Source organism: Coregonus clupeaformis, chromosome 35 (assembly GCF_020615455.1).
Source record: "Coregonus clupeaformis isolate EN_2021a chromosome 35, ASM2061545v1, whole genome shotgun sequence".
NCBI lineage: Eukaryota > Metazoa > Chordata > Actinopteri > Salmoniformes > Salmonidae > Coregonus > Coregonus clupeaformis.
Window position 1 is genome coordinate 17849068 of NC_059226.1, and position 27742 is coordinate 17876809.

Here is a 27742-nt window from a genome sequence, read left to right on the forward strand (position 1 = left end):
GCCAGTCAATAATGGTAATGTGACATGATCAATAAATTGTCCAGCTCTCAATGAGACCCTATATGGTATCTATCCTGTGGTTTAATTAAACATATGGGGATGGCATAGACCGTTTTAAACTGAAGTACCTTCAAATGAAAATAAATGTATAATTTAGCAATGCATTTAAATTTTTCATAATGGTGTTTAAACACAGAATACTGATTAATAATTCCACAAGTTTTCCTTCTCTCTTTCTCTCAATCTACATGATTCTCCATATAAAGCTTTGGCTCTTGCTTTCTGTCCGTCAATCACTGACTCAGGCACACTACCTTTCCCTCTCCATCGTTCTCCGTTTCTCTCAGTTATTAATACATCCTGCCACTAAAGTTTTTACAAACTTCACTCTCCCACGTGCTGATACTTGCCTGTAGTTTATGTTTAAGGAGTGATAGGCTGGGAAATTTATGCTTGCGGTGCCTGGCATCATCTTCTTCTAAGGGTTTGGAGAGGAATTGAGTGTGTGTGTGTGTGTTTTATGTGGCTATGTATGCATGTTTGTGTGAAAGACAAACCAACAGTCCTGGACAAATGATGATAGATGGATATCTACTCTCCCTCCCCCTCTCCCACTATCCATCATTCTTTCATGTCTCTCTCTCTCTGCCTCTGCTTCTCTATCCAGGTGGGCGATGCCATGCGGAGAATGCAGGAGAGAAACAACATCGGCAAGGTGATCCTCATCACTGAGCCTATGCCAGAGGAGGAGAAGAAGGAGGAGCCTAAGAAAGAGGAGAAGAAGGAGGACAAGAAAAAGGAGGACAAGAAGAAAGAGGAGAAGAAGAAGGATGACTCCAAGAAGGAGGACAAGAAAGAAGAGAAGAAGAAGGACGAGCTGAAGAAGGAGGAGGAGGAGAAAAAGGAGGAGAAGAAGGAGGAGAAGAAGGAGGAGAAGTGAGAGTGAGGGAGGGATGGATGGATGGATTGATGGATGGATAGATAGTCAGGCAGACAGACCATCGGGGAGCTCGTTCTGGGAGCAGGGGTTTGGTTTGGGAGGGGGTGACAGGGCAGGGGAAATGTGGTGGGGGAGGGAAAGGGAGGAGTGGTGTGTGTGGGTTGGAGTTGGTAGAGCGGGGGATGGGGGTGGGCTTTACAGACTCATTGCACAGCAGTCAATCTGTCATCCCTACCATCCTCTCTCAGACCCCTCCCCAGTCCAGTCTGACAGCGAATACTCAGGCCTGGGCCTATACCCCCCCCTCCCCTCTCTCTCCTCCACCACTCAAGCATGGGTCACTTTATTTCTGAATCCCTCACGCCCCCTCATCCCCAGTGCACCTTAACGATAGCCGATCTCACAAAACAGCTCCCGCCCTCACCTCGCCACAATGGGAAAATGACCACTACTATACGCTCTCCTTTGACTCATGGCATAACAGTCTAAAGGTGTTCCCTATTGAGACCCCAGAGAGAGAGTCAGAGAGAGAGAGAGAGAGAGACACAGAGGGACGGTGTGGGTATAATGCCCAGGCCTGGGGCGCATCACTGTTGCCTTGACAACGATAGTTCGACCCATTCCAACTCACACAGTGCCCCTCCTCCCTCCATGCCCCTCTCCATGTCGACTCCCACTGTGCTAGATTGCCCTGCGCTGACTTCCACCTGCCACCTCTCCTACCTCCCCTCTCCCTCTACTGAATTCCCCCTACCCTCCCCCTCTCCCTATGGTATAAACCCACAGACAGACAGACAGACAGACAGAACCACACCCACCCACCATCTCACATACGGTCCAGTGCTTTGTTATGTCACTGTGCATGAGTCAGTCAGTGTTTGCTTGTCTGTGATTGGCTGTCAGCTCCCCTGGAGATGTTTGCATGGCTGTGTGATGCTTGACTCCAAGGCCAGTGGTTACAGAACTCCCCAGTCAATAGCCACTACCCACTCTTTATTTATGTATATAAAGAGAGGGTAGTGGCACATCCCTTAAATGCCATGGCACTTCTAGTATCACACAGCTCCCACCTCACAGCTGAGCCCACACTACATATCCCATAATCCTAGAGGTGACACACTAGAGACCAGACAAAAGTGTGTGACAGGATGAAGCTCCAGACAGAGAATTAATGAGCCATTTGGTCCAGTATTAAATAGGAAGGGAGAAATCAGTGCTTAGTTTTGGTGCTCTATAGTCACTGATGTTTCTAATGAACCAACTGTTGGCAAGCAGTGCACAGTGCCAATTAGGAGAGAAATGTGTTTATCTTCAAACAAAGCGCACAAACACACACACACAGGACGATGTGGTCAAAGAGGCAGTGTTGTGTAGAGACACTTAGACATTTGAACTGAGTAAAATAGAGTGAATGCCACCCAGTTCCTTGATATCAGACCCTGTCGCTCCCTGATCCTGCCCTGACATTCAATGGCATTCCACTCCTTTCACAGTGACCGCTCGCCTGTCGTTCGCCCTGATCTGGAACAGGGGAGTAAAAAAACTCCTGCTGGCGTGCATTCTCACCCGTCCCTCCCCTTCTCCTTTCTCTCCTTTCTCCATCTCTTTCTCTCGCTCTCTCTGTGGTCGGCATAGCAACAGGCACCAGGCTCGTCAGAGATGGCGTTGTGGTCTATTTCTCTCTCTATCTGGAGGGAGTGAGTGAGTGAGCAGTATTATAGAGCTGTAAAGTGTCTAATGAAACCCAGGCTTTAGTATTAAAGCTGTAGTACAGAGCAGTAAAATCAGGCTAACATCCTAGTTACTACACTCCAGAAATATTTATATTTGTATCAGTATATTATCAGGACATTTAAATCCCATATAGTCTGTGTGGTGGTGGCACACCAAGGGCCACAATCAATAATTGGCCTCTCCCATAAGAATGCACTGCTGCCCCTTGTGGACATAATGTAGAACAGCAAGACTGGTTTTCAGAAGGTGATTATAGGGGACTCCTTTGTATCAATTAAGCAGGGTTTTGTTTTTGACCTCCTCTAAATTATATTGAATTCATCTGATATTTCTTCTTACGTCAGATATTAATTGTCTATAATAAACCATGGACAGAAGCTAAACCTGTTATGAGCAGGAGTCCTGCAGTACGGACTTCAAAAACACCCCACTACTATCCCCTTTGGAAAGATGTGAGAATCCATGCTCTTCACACACTTGCCTGCCTGTCTGCCTGCCTGCCTGTCTGTCTGTGAGTCGGACCATTGGTGAAGAGTCTCAGATGGTGACTAGTGACTTTGTAAGAAGTTGTTGTGTTAGTATGAGTGGCCTCCCTCATGTTGTGTGTCAGTCATTGTGTGTGAAGATGTGTGTGTCCTCAGGACGTTTGTCAGGTTAAAAAAAGACTCCCACCTGCCCCTCCTCACCGCCATTACAACCTCCCCTTCCTTGCACTCTCTATCTGCTTCACAGCTGTCTAGCTCTAATCCTCTCTTTCTCTCTTTCTCTCTCTCTACCCCTCTCTGATGAGGCCAATGTTAAGAGGACAGTTGGTACTCCGCTCGCTGATCGTAATGCACTTCCAGGCATGGCAGTCCCACTCCAGTCCCACTGGCTCTGAATCGACTCCGCTCCTTCCCCACTCAGAGACCATACTGTATCTGCTGAAAAGTGACACTTTTGCATGCACGCAAAACACAAACACAGATCTCCTGCTCTACCCTGGGTGGCAGTTCAAATCAAACCATTAATTCATCCAGGGCTGCGAAAGTGAAAACCCGGTGTAGCGGGGACAGCAGTGGGGCTGGGATGGAGTGTGAGTGCCATGCCAGTGTGGGGAGTGACTGTGTTCTGTCAGGCTCTGGTTAGTGTTCTGTTCTGATCTGCTGGGCTCCTTCTGTGAACCTGTGGACGGTGCTTCTGTTTTCAGAATGCCATGTGAGAAGCTAATGCTTCAGTAAAAGGATGTTTTACTTAATATGTTATTTTAGTTTGTTTTACCTATGTTTTTTTGTTTTGTTTTCCAAGGGGTTTAAAGTTCAAAGTTCATACTCTTTACGCAGGGACCTGCCTAACTACATTCCTTTTCAATGTGATGAGCCTTTCTGTTTGTGCCAAACTGAATGTACTCCTCTGTCAATGCCTTGACTACAACGGTGCGTTCAATGAAAAAGAGAAGAAAAAAACATTTCTGGATACTTTTCCTATGACCTTGTAGAAGAACAAAACCACAAAGATGTGTTAATCTGTGTATGATTTCTGTTCCAAATGCTTATGGGTGCTGATAGAATTTTGCTACAGTTTACAAAAGGTTCTAGTTGTTTCTGATTGGTTGGGGTCTTGCTCTCGTGCCTCGATCCTAACACACACACACACACACACACACACACACACTACCGCGTTGAGTGGCACCTCCCTCCATATCCAAACTCCTCACTGTGCTGATCTCAGATCAGTGAAAAACAGAGTATTATCAGGCCTCAGACATCTACTAAAACAAACTGATCCCACATCAGTCGATAGGCCTATGCGTTTACAACCATACCATATAATCTCCATAACTCCATCCCAGTGAAGAGTGCATGGACAAGGTGCATGGACGATTAGGCTGCACAGCACAGCACACAAACTAAAATCCTCTTAGAATTGCAACCAAAAAAAACAAAAAAGATAAATAAAACAGATCCATTCAAAAATATACATGACCAGATGAATCATTGAATCATGGAGCATTTCTTTCATCCTCCTCTCTCTAGTTTAGCTTTGTGAACACCACCATACTCCATTTTCTTTGTTTCTCTTAGCCTGATTCCAAATGGTTTGTATGGGAAAAGAGAGAGTGAGGTAGCAGATGTGTCCACACAGATAGCTGTGTAGGGGATGTCATAGCGAGGCCATACGGCACAGCTGCACCGATGGAAACCCAGCTCTACCTCTGATCTCAGCTCAGGCCTGGCCTGTCCCAGACGCAATATATCCGCCCTAAAGCCGATCCCAGTTCACATACGACCTGTTTGTCTCAGACATTCCACTATCCTCTATTGCACCTCGAGCTCTTTGATTCTAGTCAATTATCAGTTAGCCAAAGCCCCGCCCTCTCCCCTCTCCATACACACACATCACATTAACATCTGGAATTAAATTGCTTGCATCCAATGGTATGTGGTGCAGAGATTATATGCCATTTGATACAATGTTTTTCTTCCTGTTTGATTGAACCAAAATGTCTCTTAGATGAACTCAGCTGCAGCACACGGGTGGCTGGGTGTTGTGAGTGGCTAGGGCCAGGGGTGTAACTGGGTGTCAGAGAGGGGAGGATGAATCTGTTGTTGGCTGTGCCTGAGCCCTAACCCACTCCTCCCAACCCCTAGCGCCCGATTGCTTTTCCAGCTTGGTGAATCTACGTTGTATGTCAGCTTGAATTGATTTTCCAGCCAGACACACATTCTTATGCAAGAGCTCTAAAACCAGAGATGATCCTTCAAGAAACTAGGGCATTTCATGCATTGGAAAACATCACAGCGCCCAGCTATATTGTTCTAGGTAACGTGCTGATTGTTTCTGGGAGTAAAAAACAGGTTTCCTTTGATTTGCAGTCGTAATATGTAACTGTAAGTCGCTCTGGATAAGAGTGTCTGCTAAATGACTAAAATGTAAAAAATGTAATATCACTGTTTCATATGGTTTCTCACAGGTCATTCCAAACAGCTTACTTTACTCTTGATCAGAAATAACTACCTTTGCATCCACCTCATGAGTACATTTGTTCTTTGTTTCTCTGCCTCACACACACTATACCGTTCTCCTTTCCAGTCTCATGTCAATCTCAGTGCTTGGTGGAGTGTATTCCTAGTTAGAAAGATAATCCCAGACAGTCTGGAGATTATTGCCACATCCAGAGCCATACAGCCCCCACCCATCCACCCCACACCCTTCCCTAAAAGAAAATAACCCAACCGCTTCTGGCTGTCTCTGGCTCTTCATTAGCAATCACTAAAAACTGTTGCTATGTGCCAACTACCAACATATTCCACAACTTTGTAGAAATGCTGTGAGTGTCTGGTGCATTTGGCTAGGTTTGTTACAATATGTACAGGACACTAGAATCTGTGTGTAGGTGACCAGGAAAAAAGGCATGAGTGTATAGTTCACTATTCCTTCCACTGTATAGTTCAGTAGTGCTCTGTGCAGAGGGAGTCCCTTACCCTTTCCACCCTCTTCATCATGGTGCCAACAGCAGCCAACTCACTGCACCTATACCTGCTCCAGCACCCCTCCCCTCGCCTCTCCTCACTGCACTCATACCCACTCCCAGCCCCCCTGCTCTTCCCCATCTGGCACTGTCAAGTCAGCCTCATAACAAGATGCACATTAACCCATCAATAGGAACGCTTCAGAAAAACAGGTCCATTGTCACTTTCCGTCCAGACAGCTCAGTTTCCACACATGGTTTACTGTGAGACAACTACTCTACCTACAGGTTGATTTGTTTGCTAGCTTTTCATTCCTTCTCTCCTTCTCTCTATAGTGTTGTTTTCCACTCTTCTACTAAGTTGTCTCCACTTTGTTTTTTAAACCCTTTGAATTGATGCTGTTTCTGTGCTTGACTCTGGGTTTACTGAATACGTGGTGCACTGCTGTCCACAGTATGGGCTCTAGAGCTTGTAATGCTTCAGTGTGTAATGTTACCATATGCCTTACATGTTTTCCAGGACTAATAAAAAAGCATAACGGAAAAAAAGAATTGACCTGGAGCTGTGGCTTTGTTAATGCGTTATTAGGATGTTACTGTGAGGAAACAATATGGAACTGCAATTACTTGATATTTTATGGCTCATGTTTTGAGTGTGTTTACATAATGAATGTGAATGCTATCAGCTGTGGGAGTACAGAAAAGATATGGACTGAACGCGGTTACAGTAAGATAAAGATGGGAATGTTCACTGTCAGAAATCTCTAGAGATTCAAAACACAGTACAGCATCCAGCAAGATCAAATAAACAATAGATGCCAGGACTAATATTGGTCCAATAAAAATAGTAGCTCAAATACTTTTTCAGTATATCCTGTTACTATCATCCGTAAAATGTCTGTGTAAATCAGTAGGCCCTGATTAAGCATGAACAACAGTACAACTATACAACTCTAAGAACCAAAATTACTTATCTCATTGGCTTATTATTATTATACAGACTCACACAAGCGTTCAAGATTTATACGTACACAGTGCAAAAGACATTACCATACAGATTAAATTCTTACAAAACGGGATAGAAACAAACACCTTTATAAAAACATAGATAAGGCTATCCTTGTCAGGTTTTGTTTGTGTCTTGAGACTTGGCAGGTGCCTCCTCAATCCCATTAGCCCTCAGTACTTCAGACAGGCGACTCAGATAGGTGGAGTCTGGATAGCCATTCCTGAGTGGACACAAAATAACATTATAGAGTATATCTCAAATGGCACCCTAATCTCTATATAGTGCACTGCTTTTGACCAGAGCTCTATAGGGCTTTTCTTACATAGGTTACATCCTAAATGGCACCATATTCCCAAAAGTAGTACACTATAAAGGAATAGGGTGCTATTTGGGACACACACTAGGTAATAAAATGAACAGCACATAACATTGACCCCTGACTTTCTGCTCTTTACTGTTGCTATTTCAGTCGAGAGCCACTAATGGGTACTGTGACCCCAGTACTCACCCAGACTTGCCCCCCTGCAGGCTGGTCTTGTGGGGGATGCTGTCCCAGCTGACCCTGGCCCCTGGCTCCCTGCCCGTCACAGTGAAGGTGAGGCCTAGCCTGAAGGCTTTCTCCAGCCGTGGTAGGAGTTTCCTGGTCCTCTCACATAGGGGAAGGTATGCCTCAAATACTCCCCCCCGAAACGCAGAGCCAGGCGAGGGGTGGCCCTCCTACAACAGGAGAGGGAAATGTGGCAGATAATGGAGTGTGTTCAAGATTGTAATAGCCACCAGACAGTGTTAGGAGTTAAACATGACAGAAATTAGAAATGCAAAGCAAGCAATTACTGACAAGGGTTACTTAGACTTAACATTTTAATATAAGCTGATTTAATAACGCCAAGAGTGCATTTGCCAGTTACAAAAAATAACACATGAATGACATGACACATTTAAAATGTCAAATGTAATTGTCCCATCAGATAGCGTGGTAGAGAAGTCCTGCCCTTACCCCTTGAATGCCATCTGGGATGCAGTAGGTGATTTTAACGGCGGTGTCTCTGCCATGGCCTGGCAGGCTGAAGGGCATCTCAGAGTAGTTCATGTTACCCTGGATGCCCTGTGGAACTGCCACCTCAGCCTTGGGGCAAACCCTGCATTGGACGTGGACTTTGAGAAGGCACTGTGGGCACAGGGTCACCCCACACCCTGTCCTCTTCAATGACGGCCCACTCTCCCCACACACACAGATCTGTGTCCATGCCCCAGACAGACTAGACCTTCCCGGGCCATGGCGTGTGAGAGCTCCCCCTGACCCTGACCTTTCCTGGTTCTCTGCTCCACTAGACTGTCTGTTGTTGTCCTTCTGGGTCACTCTGGATCTCAGGTTGCTTTCTTTTGGGGGCGTGACCATGTCTTGATTGGTATGTGCTGCTGATGTTGACGGGAACATTGACCCGCCACCATTCACTGCTCCCGGCCTTCCTCTGTTGCCTATCGCTGAATGGCTGAGAAATGTGTCACTCTTGCTCCCGTCTGCCTCTATGGTCCCTCCCCTCTCCACTTTCTCCTTTATGACAGGGTCTTTCCTTGCTGGTGATTGGCTCACAACTGTGTTCTTGTGTTCCGATTCACTGTTTCTCGTCCTCTTGGAAGAATCACGCCTTAGGATGTTTTTCTTCTCCTCCCTGCTGGCACCAGGCCCCTCCTCTCCTCCTCTCTGAGTCTCAGACATCCGCTGAAGGCTATTGGTCTGAAACTGTGTGGAGTTCTGGACCCCATTCACCTGAGATGGACTGGACTGATTCAAAGTGGAGGTAGAGGGGACAGAGAAGTCCTCTTGTCCCCCCCTCTGGCCTGTCTCTCCAGGGAACACCTCCCTCAGTGCTGCCCCAACTTGAGAGCACAGCTGCTTGGGGCCGATCAGAAATACACTATCTCTCATCGTCTGGATGGAGACCTTCTTGAACCGTTGCCTCACCTCAGCACAGCACATTTCTAAAGTCTCATCCGCTGGGTCGGACACGCCTAACTCAGCCAGACGCAACTCCTGCAAACAGAAGTCTGTCTTCAACATGGCAACCAGCTTCTGCATCTCCAACTGACAGGTGCTCACCACAGATGACTCTGCTCCACTAAGGACGACAGTGATGTCACTGCTTTTGTCTGATTGGCTCTCCCTCATCTGCAGGTCAGAGGTCATGTCCTGTATACGAGTGGCGTAGGCCTCCTTCATGTAATTCCATATCACCATGGAAATGGTTAGCTCTGCACGGTAGGCATTTCTCCTGTCCAAGCTATTGGACCGCCTGGCTCTGTTTGTGGCTTTCTCAGCCTCACTTTGTCCTGGGTCCTGGACCTTGGACCTGGCCCGCCCCGAGAAACTACTGGCCCGCTTTAGGGTGGACCCTGACCCGGAGGGTGAGATGGTGGTGGGGATGGTGCTGCCCCCTGACAAGGTGTTCAGAGTTGAGATTAATGGGGCTGTCTCACCCTGCTGCCTAAGGTCTCTTGGTATTGAGCTCAGGAAGAGTCCATTCTCCATAGAGGAGGGGGTGAACAGGGGGTCACCTCTCATGAACAGGATATCCTCTCCACTACTCTGTGTACCTGGCCTGGGGAGTCCCCCAACACCTGACCCTGCTCTGTCTAAGCCAAACAGGTCATGGCCTAACATGGGTCCAAGGCCTGGTCGTAAACTTGGAGATGGGTCCCCTACCGTCACTGTGTCCCTAGGTCTGGTCCCTAGCCCAGCCGGCCCTAATGCCTTGAAGCGGGGGGCAAACTTATACCCTCGGGCCCCCTCTGTCCTTCTCTCTGTCTCATATTGCTTTAGCAGCTTATCTATCCTTGCGTCCAGGGGTGTTCCTGCTGTGGAGGAGAGAGTGGGTGTGAGTCTCTCCTCTTCCCCTGGCTTGGAGGAACCAGATGTGGATGAGGGAGATCGTAACAAGCTGTCTACATCCTCCACCGCCTCCTCTCTCTCCCCCAGGAGGAAGAACTGTTTGGCTTCGGACACATCGCTGCTGTTGCCAACTATGTAGACGTTCCTGTCATCCTCACTGAGCAGCAGCTTGGGCAGCCTGACCCGCAGGCTCTCCATGGCCTTGGACAGGCCTCCCCTGGGAAAGAGGACGCTCTTGGGCAGCTGGGCTCGCCGGAGCCTGGCCTCGTTCTCCTGATAGAGCCGGCTCAGGTCCCCACGAGCCCCCCTCAGACGCTCCAGCTCCTGCCCAATGTCCCCCGCCCTGGGTACTCTCTGTAGGAACAGGGTGGTCACCCCCTCAGCGGTCACCTCCACCACCTCTACCCCATGATGGGTGAGGATCTCCTGGTACTCCTCTCCACAGTGCCTCTGCAGGTAGAGGAACATGTCTGCATCCATGATCAGGGAGAGGTCCTCTTCCACCATAGGGGGTTCCTCAGACAGACACAGACCCACAGCACCCCCCTCTGCCTGGGCTGTCCCCTCCCCTTCCCTGCCCTGACCTCCAGACGTAAAGTCCATATGTGGGCCTGAGCCTAGATCACCTGAGAATAGACCCATGGCCTGCTCTGTTCGTTCTCTCTGCTCATCACCTCTCCTGTGATGGTCTGTTGGCTCCCTAGTGCCTCTAGTAGGGACTCCCAGAACACCATTGGCCCCAGGTGGGGGTGTATCTGTGGAGGCCAGGGCCCCAGGGAGCCCCAGTATTTGGGCCAGTGCAGCCTGGACCTTGGAGTAGAGGCCCTGCAGGGTGCAGAGCTGCTCTGGGTTGTTATAGTGGATCTGTACATCAAGACTCCTGTCAAGGCTGGTCACTGCTGCCTTTCCTCCAGGTAGCTGGCTGTAGTCCACTGTAACAGACATGCTCAAGATGACCTGAACGGGAGAGGGAGGGGTGGAGAAAGAGGGAGAACATGTAAGTCTAAATAAAATGTGTCACTTCCCATTATTGTGTCAACAACATACCTTATTTGGGTCCAGGTCTTTGTGAGGTTCACTCAAGGTGAGTTCATACTTCTTCCCGTCCACCTTCAGAATGTGTCGGCCATGTTGAAGCACGCTCCTTGCCACTGTGTGGGGTCACCAGAGTACAAAAGCTAAATCAATCTCAGTCAGAGAAACACCCTTACTAAGCACTCCTGCTCCTGGCCTCTCCATTGAAATGTATGCCAACACCCGAGCTCACAGTTAATCGATGGTGACAGGCCATGAAGCATTATACCTTGCATTTCATAGTTAATTTGCAAATGGATGCAAAATGAAGTTTAAAAAGAGTGGCTATGGTCAACGAGCCAGATGGAAATCTATTGATAAGGAACTTAGCAGTGGCAACGATGTACTGTAGTTGTTACTTTATGCCTCTATGTTATGGTGAAACAGTCCATTTATCACCATCAAGTCTCCAGTCTCCTGATCTCTTCTCTCTACCAATTCATCATTCACATTCCATGCCCTATGCACCCCACCCCTCCCAGGAGCCTCAGACACATTATATGCACAGCCACACACACACACACACACACACACACACAGTCTTGTACAGCTAACCTTGTGGGGACACACAATTCAGTCCCATTCAAAATCCTATTTTCCCTAACCTTAACCCTAACCCTAAACCTAGCTCGTAACCCTAACCCTTAACATAATTCTAGCATTTGACCTTGTGGGGACTAACAAAATGTCCCCAGTTGGTCCCCAAACATTTTTTAAAACTATTGTTGTGGGGACTTCTGATCCCCACAAGAATAGTTAAACACGTCCACACACACACACACCTCCAATGTCCTCAAAGGTGATGAGGGCAGAGCCGGGTGTTGCCTTGACAATGGTGGCAGATGCTATTTCCCCTCCTCCATTCCTGGCCCTCAGGAAGTGGATGTATAGCTTGTCTGTCAGCCGGTCCTCCTTTATATCAGTGGGCAGGCCACTCACCCTCACTGTCCTGCACTGCTCCGCCATCTGCTGGGAAAAACTGGGCTACTGACATACAGGAGGAATACATAGGTGGGTATACCAAGCCAAGTCTCCCTTCAACCATAACCACTGATCATAAATTGTCAATACATTTGTTATTGCCATGTAATAGGCCAACATAACTATTTTTTGTGGGGGTTATCTGGATATTTGATCAAATTACACCCTGTGCTGGACGTTGCCACGAAACTTCATCAACATAATCAACAGAAACGTTTTTTTATTCAACTGCTGTGTCAACGGAGGTCAATGCTATGGAAACAGCTTGAGATACTGTTGATGTTGATAGTATACTGTAAAGAGAGATGTGCTAACTGTTCACATGACATGCGCACTGACTACTTGAAGTTCAAATGGGGTCCACAAAGAGCAATCGACCAGTTGGCACGATGTGCTTCATATCACATTAATCCACTGTTTCAGAAAGATTAGTGCGCATAGTTATCCATTCCCTTCCCTGCTCTATAAAAGAGACGATCACTTTGACCATCAAATCACAAAATCTGTGAAAATCAAAGGAATGGATAAGTGTGCAGACTGCTGAGACTGAGAAAATTAAACTTCAAGGAAGTGCACAAACGACACAATCTAAAATGACCTCAAAGTAGATCTCTTAAAGGCATTGCCTTTTTTCACAACGACATCAACGCAAATATCCTTACCTCACCTGTTTAGAAGCCTCTCATTTCTCTCGTCTCGCACTAAAGACGAGGACGTATGTTGTTCAGAACATGGATGGAAAGTGAAACTGTATGAGTAGGAACTGGAGGTTTAAGATTGTTGTTGTTCTTCATTTCAAACGCCAGGGGGCGAACGTAAGAGATAGGCTGCAGAGCTCTATCATACTATCCAGGTCTGAGCCCAAACAGTTTGAGCTTCTACTTCTAAAAATCTACCTTTCCAGAAATAAGTATATCACTGTTGCCGCTTGCTACAGACCCCCCTCAACCCCCAGCTGTGCCCTGGACACCATATGTGAATTGATTGCCCCCCATCTATCCTCAGAGTTCGTACTGCTTGGTGACCTAAACTGGGATATGCTTAACACACCGGCCGTCCTACAATCTAAACTAGATGCCCTCAATCTCACACAAATTATCAAGGAACCTACCAGGTACAACCCTAAATCCGTACAACCCTAAATCCGTAAACATGGGCACCCTCATAGATATCATCCTGACTAATTTACCCTCTAAATACACCTCCGCTGTCTTCAACCAGGATCTCAGCGATCACTGCCTCATTGCATGCGTCCATAATGGGTCCGCGGTCAAACGCTCCCTAAAACACTTCAGCGAGCAGGCCTTTCTAATTGACCTGGCCCGGGTATCCTGGATGGATATTGACCTCATTCCGTCTGTAGAGGATGCCTGGTTGTTCTTTAAAAGTGCTTTCCTCTCCATCTTAAATAAACATGCCCCATTCAAAAAATGCAGAACTGAGAACAGCCCCTGGTTCACCCCAGAGTTGACTGCCCTTGACCAGCACAAAACATCCTGTGGCGTACTGCATTAGCATCGAACAGCCCCCGCAATATGCAACTTTTCAGGGAAGTCAGGAACCAATCTACACAATCAGTTAGGAAAGCAAAGGCTAGCTTTTTCAAACAGAAATTTGCATCCTGTAGCACTAACTCCAAAAGGTTTTGGGACACTGTAAAGTCCATGGAGAATAAGAGCACCTCCTCCCAGCTGCCCACTGCACTGAGGCTAGGAAACACTGTCACCACCGATAAATCTACGATAATCGAGAATTTCAATAAGCATTTTGCTACGGCTGTCCATGCTTTCCACCTGGCTGCCCCTACCCCGGCCACCAGCTCTGCACCCCCCGCTTCTCCTTCACCCAAATTCAGATAGCTGATGTTCTGAAAGAGCTGCAAAATCTGGACGCCTACAAATCAGCTGGGCTAGACAATCTGGACCCTTTCTTTCTAAAAGTAGCCGCCGAAATTGTAGCAACCCTTATTACTAGCCTGTTCAACCTCTCTTTCTTATCATCTGAGATCCCCAGAGATTGGAAAGCTGCCGCGGTCATCCACCTCTTCAAAGGGGGTGACACTCTAGATCCTAACTGTTACAGACCTATATCCATCCTGCCCTGCCTTTCGAAAGTATTTGAAAGCCAAGTTAACAAACAGATCACCGACCATTTCGAATCCCACCGTACCTTCTCCGCTATGCAATCTGGTCATGGGTGCACCTCAGCCACAGTACTGTGCAGCCGTCTTCATTGACCTGGCCAAGGCTTTCGACTCGGTCAATCACCGCATTCTTATTGGCAGACTAAATAGCCTTGGTTTCACAAATGACTGCCTCGCCTGGTTCACCACCTACTTCTCAGATAGAGTTCAATGTGTCAAATCGGAGGGCCTGTTATCTGGACCTCTGGCAGTCTCTATGTGGGTGCCACAGGGTTCAATTCTCGGGCAGACTCTATTCTCTGTGTATATCAATGATGTTGCTCTGCGACACCATGTTGTATACATCTGGCCCTTCATTGGACACTGTGTTAACAAACCTCCAAACGAGCTTCAATGCCATACAACACTCCTTCCGTAGCCTCCAACTGCTCTTAAACGCTAGTAAAACTAAATGCATGCTCTTCAATCGAACGCCGCTTGCACCCGCCCGCCCGACTAGAATCACTACTCTCGGCGGGTCTGACTTAGAATTTGTGGACAACTACAAATACCTAGGTGTCTGGTTAGACTGTAAACTCTCCTTCCAGACTCACATTAAGCATCTCCAATCCAAAGTTAAATCTAGAATCGGCTTCCTATTTCGCAACAAAGCCTCATTCACTCATGCTGCCAAACATGCCCTCGTAAAACTGACTATCCTACCGATCCTTGACTTCGGCGATGTCATTTACAAAATAGCCTCGAACACTCTACTCAGCAAATTGGATGTAGTCTATCACAGTGCTATCCGTTTTGTCACCAAAGCCCCATATACTACCCACCATTGTGACCTGTACGCTCTTGTTGGCTGGCCCTCACTACATATTCGTCGCCAAACCCACTGGCTCCAGGTCATCTATAAATCACTGCTAGGCAAATCCCTGCCTTATTTTAGCTCATTGGTCACCATAGCAACACTAGTATGCGTTCCAGCAGGTACATCTCACTGGTCATCCCCAAAGCCAACACCTCCTTTGGCCGCCACTCCTTCCAGCTCTCTGCTGCTAATGACTGGAACGAACTGCAAAAATCTCTGAAGCTGGAGACTCTTATCTCCCTCACTAACTTTAAGCATCAGTTGTCAGAGCAGTTTACCGATCACTGCACCTGTACACAGCCCATCTGTAATTAGCCCACCCAACTACCTCATTCCCATATTGTTATTTATTTTGCTCATTTGCACCCCAGTATCTCTATTTGCACATCATCTTCTGCACATCTATCACTCCAGTGTTAATACTAAATTGTAATTATTTTGCACTATGGCCTATTTATTGCCTTACCTCCATAACTTACTACATTTGCACACACTGTATATATATATATATATTCTATTGTGTTATTGACTGTATGTTTTTGTTTATCCCATGTGTAACTCTGTGTTGTTGTTGTTTTTATCACACTGCTTTGCTTTATCTTGGTCAGGTCGCAGTTGTAAATGAGGACTTGTTCTAAACTGGCCTACCTGGTTAAATAAAGGTGAAATAATAAATAAATAAAATTAAGGCCTGGTTCACAGGTCCAAAAATGAATCAATGCATTGGTCAATTCAAGGCCTAGATTAGAATTGTCCAATAATGAGATACATTTGTCTTTCAACAAAACGTGTGTGTCTGTGCGTGTGTGAACAAAACGTGTATGTGTGTGTGTGTGTGTGAACAAAACGTGTGTGTGTGTGTGTGTGTGTGTGTGTGTGTGTGTGTGTGTGTGAAGCCAGCCACTGAACGTTCTGAAATGATATACAGTAGGTTCAACTTTATTTTCATAATATGTCTCACTAACCTCTCAAAATTTGAAAAATTAAGAAGAAACAGTCAAACATATGCCTAGGCATTATTCTCGCCAAAGAGAGGATTAATTCAACCAAAGACAGTACAGTATGAAGATAGGCTGAAACTGCTTCTCCAATAGAATCACAGTTGTAGGCGATGTCATGGCGACGTTGGCTAGCTTAGCTCATGCGCAGAAACACTTCATTGGGTCAAACGGGTTGTCTCTCGCTGAACTGCGCATGTGCAAACCATGAACTGAAAGGCACTTATTCGATATAAAGTTGTTTTTGACGGAAAAAAACGTGTTAGTTTGTCAGTTTGGAGGTTGGAGTAATAACATGTTCAACTAATTAAGACATTGGCTCATATATAGGTTGTGCCTTTAGATTTTGAGAAAATTAACAACTAATGAATATTTTTTCACTTCTCTCATTGACTTCTCAAACCCCAAACCCCGGCCTGGTCTGCATGGTCTGTTTCGCAAGCGTTCCTGGAAGTCTCGCGATGTTGCGTCTCAGGGTTTAGAAACTGATTCAACCCTGTTCAAATTTACATTTAACATTTTAGTAATTTAGCAGACGCTCTTATCCAGAGCGTCTTACAGTTAGTGAGTGCATACATTTTAAAATGACAGAAATATCTAATTATCATTATAAACTGGGTGATTCGAGCCCTGAATGCTGATTGGCTGAATGCCGTGGTATATCAGACAGTATACCATGGATACAAAACATTTATTTTTACTGTTCTAATTAGGTTGGTAACCAGTTTATAATAGCAATTATAAACGTAACAGTTTATAATAGCAATTATAAACTGGGTTGTCCGAGCCCTGAATGCTGACAGCCATGATATATCAGACAGTATACCATGGGGTATGACAAAACATTAATTTGTTCTTCTCAAATTACATTCGTAACCATTGGTAACCATATACCACACATCCTCGGGCATTATTGCTTAATAAGGCACCTCGGGGGTTTGTGGTATATGGCCAATATACCACGGCCACGGGCTGTATCCAGGCACTTCGCGTTGCGTCGTGCTTAAGTTCAGCCATATACCACACCCCCTCGTGCTTTATTGCTTAATTATATCATAATTTAACTATTATCATAGTTGGTGAACTTCGGCAACCAGAATGCTCAGCGATATTCTCACTAGCCAATGGATTGCATGGATACACAAGTCCCGGAGCACTATTTATCCAATCAGAGAGGAGTTTGTTAGAAGTTGATGCGCGTGCTCTGCAGAAAGGAAAATTCATGCGTTCTAACATCGGCTCCGGTGGAGGTCATAGACATAACTGACAAAACAGTAGGTGAGTGCTAATTTAATTAGTTCTGACCATATACATGTATCAATATATAATTAACAAAACTCCCTAATAGTCAGATATTGCTATTGTAATGGTGTGTGACTAGTTCTCTGGGTAATTATTCAGTAAACCGGGAAGGTACGCAATGAGTAACATGGAAACGAGCGACCGATTTGCAAGTTCATGTCGCTGCGTGAGCATGTAACGTTAACTTAACTACAGATTGTCATGATAGTGTTTGTTACCCTGATCTAGAGCTATCGCTTGGCATGACAGGTCCAGGTGTGACATTGCGTGTTTTATGTTTCAATTCACACAGTTAGTTAAATATAGTCTTAATCGTTTTTGTTGCAAGGTCTGCTTGCTTGGCTAGCTAGTGTGGCTAATGCAGCTTTGGCATCATTGACAAACCAAGGCCATCACGTCAGAAGGGAATAACTCAGAGCTCTGGAAAGACGAACAACACGTTTATTTGGATAGCTTTAGTAGCTACTTCACGACGCCAGGACAGCGGAGTCACTGACCACCTTCCGGATACACTTGAAACCCTACCTCTTTAAGGAATACCTGGGATAGTATAAAAGTAATCCTTCTACCCCCCCCCAAAATTTTTTTTTTTATATATAAATTGTAAAGTGGTTGTCCCACTTGCTATCATAAGGTGAATGCACCAATTTGTATGTAGCTCTGGATAAGAGCGTCTGCTAAATGACGTAAATGTACTTACCTACATGTAGATGTATTATACCACATACTCAATTATATAATTAAGAACTAAAGTTTTATCTGGTGAACTCACATAGAAATGAAAATAAATGTATCTATCAATGAATAGCTCGTTATAGTATTTCATTCTTTTTTTTCAGGGCTGCAGACATGGCGAAACTATTTGAATCCATCGGGAAGTTGGGGCTGGCACTCGCTATTGGTGGAGGTGTTGTGAACTCAGCCCTCTTCAATGGTGAGACATTGACCTCTGTAAATGGATCAATTGATGTTGATCTCAGTGGAGGCTATGGAAACACCTGGATGCAATACTAGAAATTCTGAACAACATATCTAACTAAGGCTTAATGTTGTGAATTCCATAACACTACCAACCTGAATTGGCCTAAAATTTCTTCACGTTTCAGTTGATGCAGGTCATCGGGCAGTTATATTCGACAGGTTCCGGGGAGTGCAAGATGCCGTAGTTGGCGAGGGAACCCACTTCCTCATTCCCTGGGTACAGAAGCCTATCATCTTTGACTGCCGTTCTCGTCCACGCAACGTGCCTGTCATCACAGGCAGCAAAGGTAACTAACATGAGTCACGAGGACCTGCACAATAGCCTCCACACTTAGTCTTTCTCTGGTATACTAAAAGCTTTTACCTACCTATCTTTCTGTCGTTTCATTTCAAGCTCCATCCAAGAGCATTTTCCTTTTTTTACTTCTTCAACTGTCCTCTTGTAGTTTTTGTAAAGTCTTAATTCTCTCTCCCCACCCCACAGATCTGCAGAATGTAAACATCACACTGCGTATCCTCTTCCGGCCGGTGACTAGCCAGCTCCCACGCATCTTCACCAGCATCGGAGAGGACTACGACGAGAGGGTACTGCCATCCATCACCACAGAGGTCCTCAAGTCCGTGGTGGTGAGTGTTAGACTAATGCTGCATTGCCATTATAAGGTTTTACCCTGGTGTTTGGCCTAAAAACAGACTTTTGCGTTTCCACCTCTGAGGCCTTGTCCCAAAAAAAAGTCTGAGTGGCATTGGGTTGCAGTGAAGTCTATGCTATCTTGTTATTTTCTTGCGTCTTTATGTGTATATATGGGTGGGTTTGTGTGTGTGCCTCACAGGCCCGGTTTGATGCCGGTGAGCTCATCACCCAGAGAGAGCTGGTGTCTCGGCAGGTCAGTGACGACCTGACAGAAAGAGCCAACACCTTCGGCCTGATCCTAGATGACGTCTCACTGGTAAGCTGTTGTTGTTTTGAAGGAATAATACACTCAAAACGACTAATTCCCTTGATTTACAATGTTGAATAATGCTAACATGTGAGAACATATTTGTGCACAAATGTTTGATTTTATCGTTATAATAAGTAAGGAAGCGAGCGTTTTACTCTGTGGGCCTGGTCATCACTTGTACGTGTTAATTGAAGACCTCATGTTCCTTCTTCCACAGACACACTTGACGTTCGGTAAGGAGTTCACAGAGGCTGTTGAGATGAAGCAGGTGGCTCAGCAGGAGGCCGAGCGGGCCAGGTTCGTCGTGGAGAAGGTAAGGAGAAAGAGTTTGAGACATTGACAGAGATTTATTCTGTAAGGTGACAAGAATACAAGGCATGCATTTAATACACTTATAGCTGGAAGTGACCCTTAACAACCAAGTGATTCTGACCTTGCACACCTCTTATAAAGGATGAATAGGAGTCAACAGTGTATTTGTTCTCTACTTCACCAGGCCGAGCAACAGAAACAGGCAGCCATCATCTCAGCGGAGGGTGACTCCCAGGCCGCCCTGCTTATCGCTAACTCCCTGGAGGTGGCTGGAGACGGCCTGGTAGAGCTGCGTAAGCTGGAGGCTGCCGAGGACATCGCCTTCCAGTTGTCCCGCTCCCGCAACGTCACCTACCTGCCCGCCGGCCAGGGCACACTCCTCCAGCTGCCCCAGTGAGACCCACACACCCTGACCTAACCACCCGTCCCTGTGACCAGCCAATGCATGGGCCATGGAGGGGGGGGGGGGGTGGCTAGTGGGTAGAGGAGAGGATGAAGGGATGGCGGTCCTCCACCTTCGAACACTCTCCTCTCACTAACTATGGACGGGTGAAATAATTGCGGCTTGGGAGTGTGTAAAGGTCCATGAAAAGGTTCTGAAGTGTGGGGAAGAGGGAGCCAGAGGCTTGATCTATGGTAAACTACATATAGTAAGTTCTGTCAAAAATACAACATCGGTGCTGCAATCAATTATATTGGATTTGTCTGGCAAATTCAGAGCAGTGACTGAGGGGCCTGTGATATGAAGAAGTTGTAATTATGTTAATTTAGGGAAAGAGCTGTTCGGAATGTCATGAGAAAGATGGAACATTTTAGCACTATTGTAACCACCACAGCAATCACAATCCTGGGCATTTATTGATCTTAGAGGACAAGCTATTTAATGAACTGCATTACATTAATCTTAGCCAAGCACAAACTTCCATGGGTGAATAAGAGACTGCTGCTATATACCAAAGTAGTTTGGGATCCAAAGCACCCTTGTTTTTCCACTCATATATTTTAAATTACCTTGTACAAACAAATTATCTGAACTAATCTACCCAGAGCCATATATTCTAAATATGACTCTGAATCAACCCATCCCTTTGACTGAGTCTATTGTGCAGAGATGGCCTGTCAAATGTCCTCTCACAGCTGGCTTTCCTAAAATCCACCCAGTTTGATTGCCATAGAGTCCCAGCACTGCACTCCCCCTACTTGATTGCAAGGTTGGATCCTCTGCAGAATAATCTTTGGTTTACTAGCACGTTGTCCACACCACCCCATCTATGGTCCTCAGTGACATGTCCCTCCTAGTCCAGTGATATGAAACGTGCCTGACAGATGGTCAAGGGTGGCAACCTTCCCTCATTCTTTAAAGTTTGTCGCTGTGTCTTTATTTGAGAGGGAGGCTGTGCAAGCCCCCGCATTCCACTCAATATGTTTCAATTTAACAATAAAATTGTCTTATTTCTACAGCATAGTGACAGCTCTTTTTGTGTACCAAATCTCTGTGAAAGGTGACACGTGGATGTTCAAGTTATGGTTCTCATTTATAGCCACAAGAGGGCCCTATAAATATATTTTGAGTTTTGTGTCCGATTTGTGAATACCTGTACTTGGGTATAAATCATACATAGACCAGATTTAACTTATGTCTGCCATTGTGTAAAGTCTGTATAGGGGTTGAAAGGACTCCCTAAGCATCTGTTGTTATGAGGTATACATTGAGGCAGAGAACTGAAACATTGTTAGGCTACCATTGCATAAATACATACAATGTAGTTTATACACTGATAACTAAAGTAGTGGTAGTTTTAGAAATATAAACCTGGCTATGTTTCATATCAGATGCTTTTGTGCTTGCTATGTTCTATTGCATTTCACATCCTAGCCCAACAACCTGATATAGGTTGTAGAAATTTTAGCACAGATATTTGCAGAATGGAGTTTTATAAACAGTGCATCATTCTGTCTCGCTTACACAGGATGTAAGTCTGATTTCCTGTTTGTTTTACCAACAGTCACAATTGTGGGCACTACAGTAAATATGAAAATATAATTAACTTATTCGCATGACTAATTGGCATACTTCAAATGGCAATTACACATTTCAGTACCTAGGTAAAAGAGGGGAAAGTTTCTAAATATACAGTAGCACATTATTCCACATTTTATTTTAGAAGAGTGGTTAGAGACGGGAACAACGGAGCAGTCTGTCTCCTGTGTTTGGTTAGTACAGACATCCATCCATCCATATAGGCTTCTAATATCATTTATGTCCAGGAAATGGGCAATAAAAAAAAGGTATAAGGTGAAATACTGTATTCAACAGAAATCTCCTTCAACATCTAGGCATTGCCATTTAGATGTACATTTCATGCAGTAGTTAGCTTTTTCCAGTAACCGATTCCGTGTCTAATCTAGCTCTGGTTTTCTTATAATTTTCCGGCTAAAGATGGGGGGACAGACACGAGTGCGCGCATCGTGCCCTGTCTGGTTTGGAGGGGAGACGAGAAAATTGTGGCGCGGCTACCCAACCCTGACAGCCGCCTGCCTCTCAGTGCCTGGGATGAGCACGAGACACTTGCTGGGCCACGTAGCAATGGATCTACCCTAACACGGAGTCTACTGCAAACATATCAGTGTCATACATTCTAAAAATGCATTAGGAAATACATTTGCAATCGAGCATGCAATAGGATTATCAAACAGTGGAACTCCAACAGTAGCTGGCTCTTTTTGTGCGTCTGCAGCACTCCAGAATCCATGTAACTCTGATTGCACGAAATGAGAAAGAGGGCGCTCTCACCGAGGGTAAGGCAACAACATTTATCTACAAGTTATTGTATATTTTTAAATGTATTTACAAACATGACATTTGTCTACAATGCAAGGATTTTCTTAGTGATTTTCTTGTCAAGGTTATTATCAAGCTAGACTACTGACAAACCGTCAAAAGCGGTCGAATTGAGTATGTAACGAGCTGTGCGCTATCAAGCTAGGTTTTTCTTCGGGAAGAGGATTTTTTAAAAGATTCTTGTAGCTATGATTGTTAAACCATTTTATTAACAAATATTGACATGTTTAACCTTGATTTGTGTACACGTCGTATAAGACTTGATGCTGCAAGATTGTATATTGGTGTAAAATCTCGGTTTATCCGATTTATATCTGGGAGGTTTTGGGTTAAAAAAAAGTGAAAGTCGTCTGTGATTAGCTAGGATTTGCTAGCTAACGTTAGCCGTGTGCCATGGTGGTAATTCACAGTTGCGCTAGCTATGTTAGCTAGTATTATTTTTGGTGAAACGGACAGTGTGTGGCGAGCTTGATTAGCTACGTTCATATTATGTATTTTGTTAGTATGTCGATGTCCAACCAATGTAAAATAAAAGCATCTGTATTTAGATAGCTACTGTAAATTGAATCTACCTTGCTAGTTGTTTGTAAGCTAATAAATTGGCTAGCGGAACGGCCTTCCGTCCGACCGTCTTGACCAACCAATGTTTCCTTTTTGTTTAACCCTTTCTTTGCTACTATTTTTTAAAAGTTGGTTGTTACCAACAAAACTGCATACAATCGTGTAACTATTGTTAATATGCGTTGCTTTGGAGTTTGTAGGATTCAACTAATATAGCCATCAGAATTGTATCAATCGTTTAGTATTTAGAAAAGAGAGCGCCAAATTGACGTAGCTAGCAAGTTAACCTAGCTAGCCAGCTGGCGAAATAGCTAGCTAGGCCAGATTGATTGCAAGCGAAACATAGTTAGCATTCGTACTAGCTAGTCTGTTATGTTTGAGAAGGGGGCAAAGGATTGCTTTGCAGTGCAGTGTCAGCCGTGATTTAGGCCCAGCTGCAGCATTGCCAGATCTTGCGAACAAAAAGGCAACTTTTATTGAGCACAATGTCGGTTGTGCAGACGCTTTTATGAAGTGGCCTTTGCCTTGCACACGTTCGTTGTGTTGAATATAGCCTAATTTCTAAAACCACATTCAGACATTGCGCTTCCAGTTCCTTCATATCACATTGTCAGACCCAACTTCATAGATAAATGCTTTTGTCAATAGTAGCTAAATGGCAAGCTCTCACTAATAACTGTGACATGTATTTTAAGGGCTTTTACTTTAAGGTTGACAGACTTCTCATCTGTCAAAACTGAGACTCACCATGGACCATCTCATTAGCCTACATCAGGGTTATTCAATTCCGGTCCTGGAGGGCCGAAACACTTCTGTTTTTTATTTCTACCTGGTAGTTAATTGCACTCACCTGGTGTCCCAGGTCTGAATTAGCCACTGATTAGAAGGAGAGGATGAAAAACAGAGGTGTTTCGGCCCTCCAGGACCGGAATTGAAGAACCCTGGCCTACATTGTAGCATTTCATCATCCGATCCTTCCTTCCCGCTCTTCCTTTCCTGTGTTGTCACAGAGAGGGAAAGAGCTAGAGAAAGAAACGTAGCCCATGCATTCGGATAGAGATTAGGAGAGCGCAGAGGCCTGTGGAGGTTTTAAAGCATGTTGATCGCCTACCACTGCTGCCCATCTATCTATACCTATAGAAAACTTAGGCACAAATACCTACAGGAGCATGGGGCTCCCCTACTGTGCGCCACATAGTGAGCTGGTTAAGGTCTTATGAGTTTGGAATCAGGAATGTGAACCCTCACACATTTGCCTCAAAGGGAAAGCTCAATAAATTCCACAGAGGGAGGGTGGAATTCAATGCTGCAGAATAATGCATTGAAACGGTGGTGAGTGAAACTAAACCTCTGGGAAGGATTCACCTGACCCACTGTGATGCACACCCTTGACATGTCACTATCTACTTCCAATTTACCAACATGAAGTTGCGATTACCATCTGCACAGGATTTAAACCCCATCTTGCAGACACTTTCGACGAGAGGGAGCAAAGTTCGTATTTGAAATCAGCCCAAACAGTAGTGCAGAGCGATCGTTTTTTAAACAACTAATTGACCAATGTCCGTTCAAATATTTGAATTCCATTTTGTTCAGTTTTTTTCTGTGAGCTCAATGCAGACATTGCACAGTTTCTCTAGAGATAAATCAGATCAAGCCCGAACTGTGCAATGTAGTATGGAGTTGTAGTTTCCAACAGGCCAATATTCTACAAAGTTTAACGCAGAAAACGTGGGAATTAACTACAACGACCGTAATCCTTTGCTCGCCAACTGTCAGGTCTATGTTTCTTTTACTCCTGCTACATACGAGACAGAAGAATGCGAGATCAAGAGGGATAGAGAGCAGTTGCTTCGCGAGGTATCTCTACCTGAAAATACATTATCTAAGTGATTGATAGTTGGTATTCAGCAGTCATAACAGTATGCCATATTTACTTTGAAGAACTACTAAAATAGTGATTTTTGTTAGACGACATAGGCAGCAGCTCTATAGAGATGAGATGATGACTTAGAATGAAATAATAGTCATCAATTAAAACAAATGTAATATACACAACATCAATATTTTATTAAAGTAATGTGAATAAATGATGGTTAATAAGTGATCAGCAGTAATGGGCAGTCACTACCATCATGGGACTTTTATTAATTGTTTTATTCTGTGTTACAGCATTTAACCCACATGATACATAGTGCATTTAATGTATTTAAAAAAATATCGAAATAGAAAACACATTTTTCATAATCGAGCTGAAACAAGACCAACCTCAAAAAGCATGACTTGCTCAGCACTACCAAACTGAAAAAAGCGGAGCCACAAACGATCAACGTTACGCTGAATTTAACCTCGAAATCTGACAAGGTAATCGTGCAATTACCATTGATATTGTGAAGTCTGCCCTCTTCCTGCTCACCACATCAAAGGGCTTTGCTCTCTCATTGTGAGTGAAACTCTACTGTGACTCATCGAAGTAAGGATTTTACTAAATACGAGTTGCATAACCTCAGCTGTCCTGTGTGGTTGTGGAATGTTTGCACATGCCCTCTTGGCCCCCCATATCTCACTCTCTGTTTACTTTGACATATTAGTCATTTAGCAGACGCTCTTATCCAGAGTGGCTTACAGTTAGTGAGTGCATACATTTTTTTTTTTTCATACTGACCCCCGTGGGAATCGAACACTGTTTGATCATGTTAATGACTGGAACTGCACTAAGTTTGTGCAAAGTTGTCATAAGTTCTGGTCAAGTAATTTCTTTGCAAATCTTCACTGAGCAGAACGAACCCTCAGTCTTCAGTGTAAGGCACGTGTCAAACTCATTGCACGGAGGGCCGAGTGTCTGTGGGTTTTCACTCCACCCTTGTACTTTATTGAATTAAGGTCACTAATTAGTAAGGACCTCCCCTCACCTGGTTGTCTAGGTCTTAATTGAAAGGAAAAAACAAAAACCTGCAGACACTCGGCCCTCCGAATGAGTTTGACCCCCTTGGTGTAAGGGTAGGCCTACACGTGACCATTTTGTCCATCTGTCTGCACTATACATCAGGAAAGCACTGACTAATTTGACATGCACTCCACTCAGAGGGCTCATCAATGTACAGGCCTGTCTTCTTAACCCTACTACGTTCCTGTACATGTGCATCATAAGCAGCTGTTAAGAGAGAACAGGGCCTATTCGATTGGTTCTGGCAGATCTAACATCACATCTGCACACGAGGCAGGAGAGCATCTGAGGGAGTTTTTAATGCTCCAGTAGGTGAGACGAGGTGCTCTATGGAGCGCAGTGCCCTCCACTCCCTCCTCTTGTGGTTGTAATGCACTTAGTGCGGTCCAATTCTCAGAAAGTATCAGACAGTCAACATGCACAGGAAGAAAGGTGGTGGGTGGGTGTGTATTGTTTTGCTTTTGTCTGTCCTCTGATTCTTTTCTTTTTTTGTCAACACATAGCAGTAGCCATTTTGTTTGTGTATTTGAGTCACTCTGTTCCAGAATTGTACTTCTCGCAACTTGAGTGGAGTGGAGTGTAGTGGATAGAGGAGGAGGTGGAACCAGAGAGTTTGGGGCTCTGTGTGGATCTCCGCCTCAGACACAGTCCAGCGGCCTCATCTGTTATTAGAGGCCCTCCTTGGCTTGAAAAGTTTCAGAATCACACTCCACATCTGAACAGGCTGCTTTTAGACTAGATCTGGGAATTGCCAGGGACCTCAAGATACGATATTGTCACGATACTTAGGTACCGATACGATACAGTGGGGGGAAAAAAGTATTTAGTCAGCCACCAATTGTGCAAGTTCTCCCACTTAAAAAGATGAGAGAGGTCTGTAATTTTCATCATAGGTACACGTCAACTATGACAGACAAAATGAGGAAAAAAAATCCAGAAAATCACATTGTAGGATTTTTAATGAATTTATTTGCAAATTATGGTGGAAAATAAGTATTTGGTCACCTACAAACAAGCAAGATTTCTGGCTCTCACAGACCTGTAACTTCTTCTTTAAGAGGCTCCTCTGTCCTCTACTCGTTACCTGTATTAATGGCACCTGTTTGAACTTGTTATCAGTATAAAAGACACCTGTCCACAACCTCAAACAGTCACACTCCAAACTCCACTATGGCCAAGACCAAAGAGCTGTCAAAGGACACCAGAAACAAAATTGTAGACCTGCACCAGGCTGGGAAGACTGAATCTGCAATAGGTAAGCAGCTTGGTTTGAAGAAATCAACTGTGGGAGCAATTATTAGGAAATGGAAGACATACAAGACCACTGATAATCTCCCTCGATCTGGGGCTCCACGCAAGATCTCACCCCGTGGGGTCAAAATGATCACAAGAACGGTGAGCAAAAATCCCAGAACCACACGGGGGGACCTAGTGAATGACCTGCAGAGAGCTGGGACCAAAGTAACAAAGCCTACCATCAGTAACACACTACGCCGCCAGGGACTCAAATCCTGCAGTGCAAGACGTGTCCCCCTGCTTAAGCCAGTACATGTCCAGGCCCGTCTGAAGTTTGCTAGAGTGCATTTGGATGATCCAGAAGAGGATTGGGAGAATGTCATATGGTCAGATGAAACCAAAATATAACATTTTGGTAAAAACTCAACTCGTCGTGTTTGGAGGACAAAGAATGCTGAGTTGCATCCAAAGAACACCATACCTACTGTGAAGCATGGGGGTGGAAACATCATGCTTCGGGGCTGTTTTTCTGCAAAGGGAC

At 45.0% G+C, this 27742-nt stretch overlaps 4 protein-coding genes across 9 annotated transcripts in view; 3 read left to right on the top strand and 1 right to left on the bottom strand.

Moving 5' to 3' along the window:
- LOC121569610 (synaptic vesicle membrane protein VAT-1 homolog) overlaps nt 1-6677 on the top strand; it is a 45643-nt gene extending 38966 nt beyond the window's left edge. Inside the window, exon 6 of the mRNA XM_041880705.2 lies at nt 668-6677. Coding sequence (XP_041736639.2) covers nt 668-940 — 273 coding nt within the window. The 3' untranslated portion in view covers nt 941-6677. The remainder of the gene's footprint in view (nt 1-667) is intronic.
- A 456-nt stretch (nt 6678-7133) lies between these two features.
- On the bottom strand, nt 7134-15059 carry LOC121569608. Of its 5 annotated transcripts, XM_041880701.2 has the most exons (7): nt 15044-15059; nt 12747-12780; nt 11881-12082; nt 11072-11175; nt 8132-10981; nt 7643-7851; nt 7134-7354 (listed from the first exon to the last, which is right to left on the bottom strand). In XM_041880701.2, exons 3-7 carry the CDS (start codon nt 12062-12064, stop codon nt 7249-7251), a joined length of 3453 nt encoding a protein of 1150 aa, XP_041736635.2. In that variant the 5' UTR covers nt 12065-12082; nt 12747-12780; nt 15044-15059; the 3' UTR covers nt 7134-7248. The 5 variants fall into 5 exon arrangements, with proteins under 5 accessions (XP_041736635.2, XP_041736636.2, XP_041736631.2 ...); XM_041880702.2 differs by lacking the exon at nt 15044-15059 and having other exon boundaries at nt 11881-12064; nt 12747-12846; XM_041880697.2 differs by lacking the exon at nt 15044-15059 and having other exon boundaries at nt 12747-12842.
- A 2201-nt stretch (nt 15060-17260) lies between these two features.
- Nucleotides 17261-21073, top strand: LOC121569612 (prohibitin). Of its 2 annotated transcripts, none has more exons than XM_041880707.2 (7): nt 17261-17354; nt 18218-18312; nt 18485-18646; nt 18844-18986; nt 19193-19309; nt 19521-19616; nt 19800-21073. In XM_041880707.2, exons 2-7 carry the CDS (start codon nt 18228-18230, stop codon nt 20010-20012), a joined length of 816 nt encoding a protein of 271 aa, XP_041736641.1. In that variant the 5' UTR covers nt 17261-17354; nt 18218-18227; the 3' UTR covers nt 20013-21073. The 2 variants fall into 2 exon arrangements, with proteins under 2 accessions (XP_041736641.1, XP_041736643.1); XM_041880709.2 differs by having other exon boundaries at nt 17261-17350.
- A 98-nt stretch (nt 21074-21171) lies between these two features.
- Nucleotides 21172-27742, top strand: part of LOC121569611 (zinc finger protein 652) — a 29260-nt gene continuing 22689 nt past the window's right edge. The window contains exon 1 of the mRNA XM_041880706.2: nt 21172-22414. The gene's annotated coding sequence lies outside the window, so the exon portion shown is untranslated. The remainder of the gene's footprint in view (nt 22415-27742) is intronic.